Source organism: Ranitomeya imitator, chromosome 2, assembly GCF_032444005.1.
Source record: "Ranitomeya imitator isolate aRanImi1 chromosome 2, aRanImi1.pri, whole genome shotgun sequence".
Classification (NCBI taxonomy): domain Eukaryota; kingdom Metazoa; phylum Chordata; class Amphibia; order Anura; family Dendrobatidae; genus Ranitomeya; species Ranitomeya imitator.
In genome coordinates, this window is record NC_091283.1 from 554812741 (window position 1) to 554826264 (window position 13524).

Here is a 13524-nt window from a genome sequence, read left to right on the forward strand (position 1 = left end):
TAATATGGAATACCATGCTCTGTGGCTCCAGTGAGTCAATAGGTGCCACATGGCACTCCATGGGCACTATTTGGCATCAAGCACTGTATATTACTTTGCATCATATTCTGCCCTCCTTGTGCACCGTTTGGCACTTTTAGTACACTGTGTGTGTGCCATTTGTCATTATGTGCCCACAGTTTGGTTCTATGTGGACACACAGAGGTGGGTGAAGTATAGCAGTTCTAGATGTTGCAGTACGGTATGTCTGTACCACAGTAGTTTGACACTATATAGACACGAAGGGGGAGATTTACAAACCTAAAGGCACCAACCACATTTACTATGTAACAAAATGGAATTCCCCCATCGGAATCTACTATTACAAGCCATGAGTTTATTCCTAGAAAATAGAATGGAGAAGAGTCACAACACCAATACTGTAAAACAAACACATTTCAGACAACACGTTTACTGATATTTTTAAAGTTTTACGGTATTGGTGTTGTGACTTTTTTCCATTCTATTTTGTACAAATAGACTTATGGCTTTTAATATTAGATTCTGATGCTGGAATTACATTTCGATACATAATCGCCTCCTGTGGCCCTACAGGTTTCCGCGCAATGGATCTTCCTATGGGTGAGCTGACGTTGTACTTTTATTAGATGGTTTAGATACTTTGGCCCAGGTATGGAATGGGACTGAAATTCAGCCCTGGCATTTGAAATCACACAGGCCCATGTTGTCCCCGTCCCCAAGCACCAGATGGGATATATTACTAATATTACCCTGGATGGAGGAAAGGAAGATTTTCTACAAGACCAATATTTCTAATGCTACCCATGGCCTGCTGGGGTAAGTGACGGGGTCAGCAACTCTTAACAGTATGCGGATCTTGAGAACACTGATTCTGTTAACAACGTAGCAGACAAGGCAGCCCACGACCAGACAGGCCCTTCTGGCATTTGCCAGAATTGCCAGTCCGACCCTGCTTTCGCCCTTCACTCGCCAAGGGGCATGGATTCACTTGGCTTTATGATGTGATACGGTGAGTTAGTGTTGTGAGAGTTAGGGCAAACAGTAGATGGTGGAAACTCACCAAAATGTCTTTTGAGTCCAGCTTGAGTCATTGTGATAAAGTAGCCAGAATTTATACGTCTGTCCTTGTATATCTAGACAATACTAGTTTTAAGTAGAGGCCACACATTCATTGATACAATCATTAGTTTATTTATTTTTTTCTTGGCAAGATAAACATTTTTGCATAAATAGAGCTATGTATATATTACATACCGTATATTACCTGATCTATTGTTATTTGCACTAATGTATTTACAGCGGGTATATTCGACACAGAAGGAAACAAGGCAATATATTTTCCTACTTATAGCCAAGGATCGTCATAGAGACTATACAAACATACACGACCCATAAACTTACGTAGGCCAGATGGTTGGAAAAACCTTTATTTATTCTTACCTCAATACATGCAGTACACCATAAAACTATTTGTTCTTGTAGGCCATCATGAAAACAGCCATTAATGCTTTCAATCATTTAGCTACATTGTATGAGATCTCCAAACCTTGATGATTGCCAAACCAAAGCAGGGATTGTGTTAAAAAATAGAGGACATGTGCTTTACTCAATAGAAATAGTAGTAAAAATCCAAAAAAATGTAACAATCCTATCAAATTATGAGCAATGACTATTTCCTTCATGTAGTGGTCTCAAACAAGTAGGTCAGAAAATAGAACATTTGAATTGATTTCGTACAATTTTTAAAGATTACGTAACTAAAAAGTTTGTGCTGTAAATACCAATGTACTGCTAAATGGTTTCTAACTATACTTCTGTAAACCTATCCAAAATTGGCACATTGTAACCAATGATTGGTAAACGGCCTCACCATTCTTCTTATGGGCCTCACTCACTACACCTAACTATATAATTACGGTAAGGTGCCTATACACCTTACTGACCATCCAACTATATGTGTAGACGTCATCAGACCCCAAGAGGAAATGTTGAGGGAAAGGCGGGATAGGGTATGTTTGCTTTCAAAGTGGCTGATCCATTGTCCCAACAGAAAGGCTTGCTGTTGCCCTCTACTCACTAAAAACTTAATAACTGTGTAAGCTCCTTAGGCCAATAGTAATCTTAATTTAGAGATTGTACTAATGAGAATATCAGGTTGTTTCAATTGATAGTGTGCGTAATAACTCTTAAAAGGTAATCTGTGACCAGGATAATATAGAGACAGAGATCCTGATTCCAGTGATGTGTCACTTACTGGGCTGCTTAGTGTAGTTTTGATAAAATCACTGTTTTATCAGCAGGGGTTTATCATTAGAGGACTAGTAAACCTAATGCTAGGTAGTCCTCCATATTAATGAGTTCTGTATAACCCCTCCCCCTATTACTGATTGACAGTTTTCTGTGTACACTGTACATAGGCAGAAAGCTGTCAAGAGTTGGTGTGGGTGGGTTTATACAGAGCTCAGCATTTAGAGAACTGCTGGATATGCAGCAGATAAAACAGGGATTTTATCAAAATGACAGCAAGCAGCTCAATGAGTGACATCATTGAAATCAGGGTTTCTCCCCATATATTATGCGGTTTTCAAATGTGATAGCAAAAACCTGGTGACAGTTTCCCTTTAAATGTTGTTTTTATTTAACGACAACCCTTATTCCACATGCCCTTTGAGGCATATGAATATCACAGAGGTGGATCCTTAATTTGCTAGGTTGGAAAAGTCATTGAGAAGAGTGCTTCTACTGTAGACTTGATACAAGTATGTTTTATATGGCTGCCTACTACTGAATTGGCACCGTGTAATACTACCCAGAGGCTATGGCAGGAAAACCATGAAACCGTCTGCGATTTTCCAAAGCACTAACTGCAGATCGTTGGGACTGAGGAGGCCAACCCAGTGATCTTCTGATGGCCGGGGTATCTCTTAATAATCCAGATGGAACCAATTTGCCGGTCTGTTGAGCGTAGATTGCCTGGTTTTTTTTATGACAGATCTTCTTTCAATGAGGCACTTGGAGGGTTCCTTTTTTGGGAGCTGAAGCTAAATTTTTAAGAATGGTGCTTATTACGCTAGTCATATTTTAGCTATGACCATTATATGCCTCAAAGATTCCGTCATTCTAATAAACTGACAATTTCTTATTGATACAGTGCAGTAGTGCAGCCACATCTGCATGTAGTAGGCTCATACACCGCATGCACAGAGTCCTATTACGTTTTGGATAAAGTCATAATAAGGATCCTATTGTATACCTCCAGTTTCCTATTTACCGTATATGTGATTGTGCCTTTTCAAGACAAGTCCAGCATTACATTTACATGTCCAGCCCATTCCTGTGAAATTTGAATTGATATGGTAGGTCTGAAGCCTCTGTCACTCCAGCTCCATTCCCTGGTCAGCAGTGCCTCCTCCTGCTTGACTGACGGCCTTTATGCTGTGTGACTTCAGGCAAAGGATCTAGTCAGTCCGTTCCTCCATTATTGAGAAATCACGGTTTGAATATACAAAGTGCTAAGGTAGATCTGAAGTCTCTGTCACTCCAGTTCTATTCCCCAGGTGCCTGATCCTACTTGACTGACAGCTCCTTTGCTCGTGCTGACCACGGAATAGAGCTGGAGTGACAGATGCTTCAGATCTAGCAAAACATTTGCATATCATTTCAAACGCAAATGTATCAGGAACGGACTGAACATGTAAATATATTGCAGGACATGTCTTTAAAGGAGATAAATGCACATATAAATAGTTTGGGGCGTGAAACCCTACTGACATATTCCATTTAATATTTGAGTAAAAATCCAGTGCTAATTTTGTGACTAATACTGTAACTACAAATGTGCCTAAGTGGTATTTAGAGATTATTCTAAGAAGATAGCATATATAGCAGTAAGTAAAAACTGCAACTATTATCCAGGGGATAGTCAATGTTACTATGCAAAGGAGAAAGAGATAGCAAGGCTTTACTGGTGACCGGTGGATCCTGGATTTAGAGGACTGTCCAGTGTGCAAAACCACTAAGGGGCAGTTCTCATCAGAGAATGTCATATTTTGGGGATAAGACATTATTTGCTGGTTTCAGAATAGTTTTTAGGTGGAGCTGTGGTGGGATTCAAACTCTTATTAATAAAAAAAACAACATAGGTGGCTAAAAAATATCACACTAACTATGTGTTCTAGATACTTTTTTATATTGGTTGGTAGAGTTGTACATATTTGACTTGGTCGTTGTATAGCAATGTTCACATTTTGGATTTGAGTGGGGATGATTTTTTTTTGTAGCCCAAACCAAAAGAGGAGACTTCTATTTCTCCCAGTCTTGGATGTAATCACGGTTGTGCCTGAAAACAATGCATGCAAATATACACCATACTGCTACTGTGCCGACAGGGCCTAAAGCATCCACATTAATGCCAGGTGCCTCCTTGTTCTCAACAGATGATTGCCCAGAAAATTACACTGCCTACGCCAGGCAATACTAATGATCAGAGTTGGGCATATAAATTCATTAGACTCCGCTCAATCGGCCATGTGAGTATCCTGTGACCGCTAGATAGGAGTTCTACACATCCCTTAACTTCGGGGAACCCCATCATGGCTTTTGATTAGCTGAGCGTCATCATCTATACATCACACTGCAATGATGACATCACGCGAACCTGGCTAATCAAAACCTGTGCCCGGGATTCCAAAACATAAGCAATAGCTCCGGTCCAGCTGTCACAGAGTACAGACCTGGCCGATGGACCAAAGTCCTGTGAATTGATCTGCCTACTTCTACAGAATGTTACATGTTCACCAGGAAAGGGAAAGTGACATAATGTAAAAACAAGTGATTCCTCAGACTCTGTTACCTTGTTCCACTGGTCCATGATCCAGTTTTGATGCTCAGGTACCCAATGAGGATACTTTCAGCGGTAGACAAGGATTAGCATGGGCACTTTGACAGATCAACTATGCAGCCTCACCACACAACGTGCTGTTACACTGTGCTATGAAACCTTTCTTTGATAGACATCAATACCTTTTTCATTAATTTAAGCTAAAGTAGCTCATCTGGTGGATCAGATAAGATGGGCCAGCCTTCACTTTCCATCAACAACCCTTGAATGTACATGAATATATCTTGCAGGATCTCCTGCTGTCGTCCCTTTGACAACTTTCAGTAGATACTGAAGACTGCATACCAGGGTCTTCAGGAGACTCAGATCCAATTGTTTTAGCAATACCAGCTTGGCACATCTCAAAGTTGTGCAGATTCATATGCATGGCCATGTTTCCTGCTTCCATCATAAGAGTACTCACTGATTTTGTGCTGTCCACCCTTGACGTGCCACTTCAACAAAATAGTATCATTCACTTCACCTGTCATTAGTTTTAATGTTATGGCTGATGTTTAACTCTCATGGCCTATTGTATAAAAAAAATTATGCTAAAAAAAAGCCCTTACCAAGTCCTTTTGTGCTCCTTTGTAAAAAAAAAAAAAATGGTGTCCTAACGGGACTTCCAATCTGGATGCATGTCATCCAAAGGAGATGGAGTAACAGAGCTATCAATGGTGAGTAAAATGATATAACTACCTGCTGACGTCAACCACCGTGGTGGAGATATGTCAACTTCTCATTCAAGATATGTGAAGCCTGTTACAGGTGTCCACGTCTACAGCTTCTTATTTCTAGAACCCTCGGGGATAGGGAGAAACATTCTGAGGATAATCCTGGGCTCACACATGTATCTTACCTAATGAAATAGGTGGTTCCTGCCACCACTGTACTCAATGCAAACATGCGTTAAGTTCCACAATATGAACAATGCAGAATGGAAAAGACAGATCTAAGATTTGGTCTTCAGAAAAATATGGTACGACGGTGAAGTACGAGCACTTCTACCGGAGACGTGATTGACCCATGATATGTAATATATAGATAGTAATTGAGCGGCTAAGCAGACACAAGAATTGGTTTGTAAAAATGACACAAAGCTATCTGCGTTACAAGGCACAGCACAAGCAGAACATTCATGTCTATTAACCCCTTGATTTCTGGATTATGTAACACGTTCGAGAGTCATATACTGTATTTGGCAATTATGGAGTGGTTCCTTTTTATTGGAAGGTTAACGACCAGAAAGATTAATGTGGATCCCATTAATTTGATCTTTCCAAACGTTGTTCAATATCTCAGTTGCTCCCAAGCCAGTCACATTTCCACAGAGAAACATATGGGTCTGTCTTAATATTATATACAACTAAAATCCTTCATTTCCTCGATACATTTAATGGCCATAGGATTGTGCTTTTTAGTCGGTCAAGAAATGCACAAAGGATGCTGGGAACACTCCTCTTCTATGTAGTTGCCCATCAATGTAGCCACTCTAGGAAAGAATGAGGAGCAAGGAATAAGTCATGACAGCCAATAAGAGAGGAATTGTGCAAAACATATATTTGCTAGTAAATTACTGACAGATGCCTATGCCAATTTCAGGGAGATATTGCAAATATTAACGTCATACATGTACTGTAGTTTTCGGATTATAAGAAGCACTTTATTCCTCCAAATTTGGGAGGAAAATTGGTGTGTGTCTTATAAACCAAAGGTAGCTTACTGGGGAGGGTGGCAGCGGTGAAGCGGGGTCACAGGAGGCAAAGTTGCTGCTTCAGGAGGCCGGCGGCGATATGGTGGTGCCTGTCCTCTCAGAAGAAGTCGGTTACTGGGGAGGGTGGTGGCGGTGAAGCGGGGTCACAGGAGGCAAAGTTGCTGCTTCAGGAGGCCGGCGGCGATATAGTGGTGCCTGTCCTCTCAGAAGAAGTCGGCGCCCATGAGCGGAAGCCCCTCTTTTCGTCTCCCGTAATCTCAATCAGTGCATGTGCCACCTCCAGTGGCCATTTTACCGATGCCCGATTAGAAAAGGGGTCTCCACTCACTGGTGCCGACATCTACTGAGAGCACAGGCACCACTGCATCGCCCCGTTCCTGCTGCCGCCAGCCTCCAGAAGCAGCAACCCTACCTCCTGTGACCCCGCTCCACCACAGCCGCCCCCCGTAGGCTACCGTTAAATGCACCATTTTATTTTCCACCCGAAAATGTGCGGTGCGTCATAATTCACAAAATACAGTAATTGTAAAATATATAAGTAATTTCATAGTTGATAGTGAATATTGAAGCAAGGCTGTGACCTCCAGATGACACTGTTACAAGGGGGCCTCCCTGACATGAACAGGTAATTAAAGAGGATTAACTGATGGAAGGCAGACCAGACAGGTCTGACAGAGTAATTTTGGGATACAACAGATTTATGGCCAGTAGAGATAACCTTTTACCTCTAGCATCACAACAGATAGGCTAGCAGATTATTTTGGGATCCTTTGTTTTATTCCAGTTATGAATGTTTTTCAGGGGTCCTACAGTTATGAAATACATATTTTCAGAGTCGTGATAACGTGGCGAACATAACGCATTGTCTTACGTCACTAGGCAGAGCCTCCAGACAAATATGAGCTGATGGGTGATGCTATCTATGCCATGTCTCGTATCTATAGAAAGGTAAAATCATGATGAGAAATGTGACAGTAATATCTCCTGGCTGGGACCTCCAGAGGAGAAGATATTTTGGAAGTTGGGGATCCCATAATGTTCTAAAATAACTAGCCACATCTCTGACCAGCCCTGTTATGAATCACCGGAGGGGAGATATGTGGGTGTTAATAAACTAAAATGATATGCTGAACTATGATGAGTGTCAGTCCTGAGGGACACAGTGCGCTGTTGTTCTGTACTATGACCTACCAAAAAATAAATAGCTCCCCTTCATAAAAGACAGAGCCAACCCTGCGACATCAGATTTAGTACATTTCTTCTGCTTATCCTTTTTATTTTATGTAATTGTTTATACTGTATTGTTTTGCCTATTTTGTAACATCTTTCTATGTTTTTTTTATAAGCACGGCCTACTTTTTGGATTATATATCTAAAACTTAATAGCTTTGTTCCTCTTGGTCTATAAACCGCACCTCTGAAGCAATACGCCATCTCTAACAGGTGTCTAGATATACCTTTATATATTCAATGCGTTGGAATGTGTCTATACTATATGCTCACTGTGAGTTCCCCAATAACTGGCCTAGACAGTCAACTGCGTAATTGTCCTGACTATTGGAGGTGATGGAGTGTTGTTTCCTGACAAATTGGTATCAGCCACGAGATCTGCGCGATTCCCCCTGTTGGTTCCCTGACAATTAATATTTGCTAATATTGACTGTATGGAATCCAAGGATTGTTCTTTGTTAGAGAACCGCAAACATCATACCTCTTGCTCTATATGATTTAGATACTTACCCACCAGTTCTGATCTTCCTCTTCTGTAACTACAATAATTTCCCCTATACTAAATGTGAGTTCATCTTCTCTATCTGCAGTGCAGTCGAATAAAGCCTTAACCCGTCGGAGCTTTGGCTTGCTCTTAAGAAAGGTAGAAAAAAACAAAATATTAGATACTTCAATGATGTGAATGTTAGCAGGAGTATAAGACTGAATCTGTGTGAATACATATTGACAAGCTTTTACGATGAAGGAGACAATCATTTACAGCAAACTACCAAGTTCCAGACATTTCCCCAAAGGTATGCTCATACTGAGTTTTTTTTCTATGAGAATTCTGAAGCAGATTCACATCAAAAACTGCTTCAAATACACTTTGAATAATATTCCTATTCATATTCATTTCAATGGAAAATCCTCTTGGCTGTTCATACCGCAATGTTTTTTTTAAGAATTCTTTTTCCAAGATTTAGAGAAAAGCGGCGTTTCCTGAAGAGGATTCCCCTTGAAAAATCACATTGGAATTTTGTACCTGCAAAGAACGCCAATTGAACGCAACGTAAGTCTTTAACCACTTCAGGACCGATTACCCCTGTTCAGTTTTTTTTTCGTACATGTGATTAAAAGAGATGTAAATAAATGTTCTCATTGAGATATTCAAATCATTTTTACATCTTTTTTTCATGATACAAGAGGTTTCATTTTTATGTTTTTTTCATCCTTTTTTTGCCAATATCACGTGATGGTGGGGAAAAAAAATGTGTTTTCACGTTTTTGATTTTTTTTATGACCACAAAAAATATATTTCAAAAATTTGCTCCCCTTTTTCTAACAATTATTTTTTATAAAATGGACCCTTTTTCTCAACAGGAGCGGAAATAATAAAGGTTTGGATTAGCAGTGGCTTTATTTACTTATTCTTTATCTGCTTTTTATTTATTTCATATATTGTGCCCCATTCACCTTAAGGTCATAAAAGACTAAGACTATTAGGGGTCATTTCAACATTTAAATACTTTTTTTTTAATCTAATTTTACCGGTAATTAGGACTTGTATATGAAAATGAAGCCTCTTGGCTGCAGATCTGACTGGTTCTCCTAGGACCCTGCAGCTCCTGCTCCTTCGATACACCCAGTGATTAGTGATGAGCGAGTGTGCTCGTTACTCGAGTTTTCCTAGCATGCTCGGGGTGGTCTCCGAGTATCTTGGGCGTGCTCGTATATTATGCTTGAGTCCCCACAGCTGCATGATTTGCGGCTGCTAGACAGCCTGAATACTAACAAAAAGGGCAATCCCCACATGTATTCAAGCTGTCTAGCAGCCGCAAATCATGTAGCTGCGGGGACTAAAACATAATATAAGAGCACACGCAATATACTCAGAGAACACCCGAGCATGCTCGTAAAACTCGAGTGAAGAGCACACTCGCTCATCACTACCAGCGATTACATGACTGGAGGAAGCACCTTTTAATATATGTACAGTGCATGTATAGTGTATAGTGGTAATAAACAGTCTCTGACTACTCTTTGGAGCCCACTCTTACAGCTGTGCCGTATGATCGCATGCAGCTGTTCTACTATACAGTGACTGTTTAGAACATTGCTGAAGAGTAGAATGCGGAATGCCTGGTCGTTTCAAGTTGATGGGGAGTCCCAAAATGCAGGAAGTGGTTAAATGGATTGTCCAGTACTGGACAACTGTTTATTAATCTGTTGAGACCCAAAGTAATATAATTAGAGTCCATGCTCCCTTTCTGCGGCAGAGCCATTCCAGCTATGTTGGCAGCATAGTTCCCAAATGTGACCGGTCACGTGCTGGCTGCAGCCAAGGAACGGCCGCTGGAACGTTGCCTCTGTAGGAGGTGAGTATTTGCTGTTTTTATGTTAATTTGGGTCCTGAATCATTAAGCTGGGATTGTGGTGAACCTGTGAAACCGGTGTTAAGAGTTTAAAATAGTTACTATACATTTTTCCAAGATGCCTGACTGCTCCAAAAAGTTGACTATATTATAAGATGCTCATACAACTTCAACACCTGTCAACTGGCATCTTATATTCCCGACTTCTCCATACATGCCAGCTCAGATGAGCGTACAAATGTTTACAATGGTCATGGCTTATCTTCTCTGAAACACAAAAATCAGACATTAAAATTCAACAATTCTGACCCTTCCTTTCTCTATCATCATCTGTTTGGGAGAGTCAGAAAGGCACCTTCTCCAGTAGATTATCGGTGGCTTTAGTCAACTTTACTCTGTGTGGCAAAATTAGGTGCCCCGTAAAGAAGGTAAACCATGAAATCTTACCAGGCTCATCCTTCGTGGCATTGGCAGAGGTGGCTCTTGATTAGCGGCTGGGACATGATAGAGTTCTTGCACAGATGGTCCTGGAGATACATTACTCTGAGTCGATCTTTGGTTTCCCGGTTTTGGATATCCTTCTGTTCTGTAATCAACTAGTAAATTGACAGACTGTCATTAAATCAGAAAATATTTGACAAGTGATATAGGATACAACTGTAGAAGGCACTTCTTGAGCTGAAATTCTCAAATGATTGTGTTTAGTACACAATAATAATTATACTAGGATCACAAACCTTTAGGTGGGATTTCTGGCACTTCATGGAGACTACTGAGTTTTGGTGATCCAATACTGTAATCACAAAGACAAACAATATAACATATACTAACGGCCAAATGTAAGAGCGTTATTTTCATGGGCAATTTCTCTCTCAGAAATATGTACCGTAGTTATTTAGCCCATAAGAACAGTGGTGTCTCACAGTGTGAGCTTCAATGGCCTTCAGCCCTGTTCGTCATCAACAAGTCCAGTATTTGGCAGCACAAAAAAAACGCCAAATAACTGGGCAGCCTGTACAGCAATACGTGACAGGATATAGACAGGCTGTGTACATCCTACTTCTGTTATACAGAGATAGAACATCGCTCACGACAGTCATACCTCTCAAATTTCCAAAAAGAAAAATTGGGATAGATCATACAAAATTTGAGGCTATCCTTCCTTAACGATGTATGGAAAAAAAAGAATGTAATCATTCAAAACTACAACTTGTCTAGCAAAAAACAAGAGGTAAAGGGGTGAAAGGGGTTATCCAGGCTAGGGACACACAATCACTATGTGACTGCATATTGTCAAATTGTCACAATGTGCAGTGCACACACTGTCGCAATTCACTGGTATTGCTAATGTAAGCAGGTAGTCACCTGACTGCATGTATGCGATTTGCATACTTAAGGCCACAGACGACTAGGCCTGTCCGGCTTCTATTTATTCATTTTTATGGAAAAAAGCCGAGCACATTTAGTTGACGTATGACCGTGTCCAGTTGGAGCGTGACGTATTGTGATGGTGTGTACACTGTGACTGTCACCATTCAGCAAACTGCAGTCACACTGAGCGATTGCATACTTTTGTCCCAAGCCTGGACAACCCCTTTAATATATAAATAAAGTTTATTTCTAAAAAAAAAAAAAAAAAAAAAAAAAATCTTATTTTTTGGTGGTGGTACATACTATAAAAATGTAGCTCTATGTACCAGTACAATGCGCCTATAAAGAAGAACGACACTTCGAGATGTAGCGTTGAGACATACGCGCCAGTGACATTACGGAGACTGGCGGGAGACCCAGGCAGCATTGGAACAGAAGTAGTGGGAGATCAGTAAAGAGAGAAGAATTATTATTTTTTTTTTTTTGGACGGCTTAAAAAAAAAAAATTTAAAATAAAAACTTGAATAAACTAACCCACGTAGAAATATGTTATATAATAGATATTTACCTTGGTCTCCTAGATATAACTTCTGACTGGAGAAATTTGGATGGAGAAGTGCAACACGAGCCGTAATCTGGAACATGAGGACAACATTTGACTTTTCTATCTTAGGCATGAGGAAAACATTATACACAGAGAGACAACACGTTTTGTTTATGGGTTAATACAATATACAGGTGATTAAAGTCCGTCCATTTAAGATAAACTTCTCATTTAAGTTAAATTAATATAATTTTTTTTGTGATTATTGATAGAACACTTGAAAGGTCTGCCCCCCTTTGACGAACAAAATGGTTAGCAACTTAAAGGGAATCTGTCAGTAGTTTTTTTGCTATGGAATCTGAGACCAGAATGATGTAGGGGCAGAGAGCTGGATTCCAATGATGCATTACTTACTGGGCTGCTGAGTGCAGTTTTGATAAAAATCAATGTTTTCTCTGCTGTAGATTTAGCATTGCTGTGAATGCTGAGCTCTGTAGAAACCGCCCACACCAGTGCCTGACCGCTTTCTGTATACACTGTACATGGTCAACAAGCTGCTAATCAGTGGTGGGGCAGAGTTATACTGATTAGCTGGACTGCCTGGAAGGTGTCACTTAGTCCTCTACAGTTGTGATAATCTGCTGCTGTTAAAACACTGATAATATTGAAGCTGCAGCAAGTGACACATAGCTGGAATCAAGGTCTCGGTCCCTACATTATCCTGTGCTCCGATTAAGTAGCAAAAACCTGCTGACAGATTGCCCTTATTACCTGCATGTCTCTTCTTTTTTTTACCCTACACCTTGACATTAAGGCTCTGTGGTGTAACATTACTTAGTAAGTTAGCATACATAATAAATAAGTAGAAATCACAATATTCCAGTATAATATACTCATCAACAGACTAACTGAAGTCACCCTTACCAAAGTGCAGATTGCTTTGACTAGAGGGGCTGTGTGGAATAATAGGTGCAGGCTCTGAAAGTGCCCTCTTGTGCTTTGTAGTCAATGGAGGTGTGGCAGGCAGCTTTTTGGGGACAGGTGATGGACTAGCAGGGGGAGGAGGTGGTGGTACATTGGGTGCTGAGAAAGAAACAATATGCATGCATTGAATTGTAAACATTTATGATCGAATGTCTCCCTAAATAGATTTCTTCCCTTCATTTGGTTACTCGAACGTGTATATTTCTCCCCATACATATCAATGGAAGTGCCTTCTGGGGTCTATGGCAAAGACCAATCTAGGCCCTTAGGCCCCCCATTATTGTGTCTGGCATTTGTTTCACCATCCCTTTACCTTAGAACACTTCTACTGGAAAGTAAAGGGTATAAAGTTAAGCAGGACTGAATGCCATCTCTCCCCTATACCAACCACATGAGCGGTCAGATTCGTGTGTAAAGCTTAAAGTTT

General features: G+C 40.4%; 1 protein-coding gene across 2 annotated transcripts in view; it reads right to left on the bottom strand.

The window, feature by feature from the left end:
* Nucleotides 1-1188: 1188 nt before the first annotated feature.
* The window catches only part of LOC138664936 (arf-GAP with SH3 domain, ANK repeat and PH domain-containing protein 1-like), a 288656-nt gene continuing 276320 nt past the window's right edge, over nt 1189-13524 (bottom strand). Inside the window, exons 23-28 of one of the 2 annotated variants that reach the window (XM_069751988.1) lie at nt 13038-13196; nt 12138-12204; nt 10936-10991; nt 10646-10794; nt 8355-8477; nt 1189-6392 (exon numbers count right to left, since the gene is read on the bottom strand). In XM_069751988.1, the coding sequence (XP_069608089.1) occupies nt 6318-6392; nt 8355-8477; nt 10646-10794; nt 10936-10991; nt 12138-12204; nt 13038-13196 (629 nt within the window). In that variant the 3' untranslated portion in view covers nt 1189-6317. The remainder of the gene's footprint in view (nt 6393-8354; nt 8478-10645; nt 10795-10935; nt 10992-12137; nt 12205-13037; nt 13197-13524) is intronic. The other variant, XM_069751989.1, reaches the window with a different exon arrangement.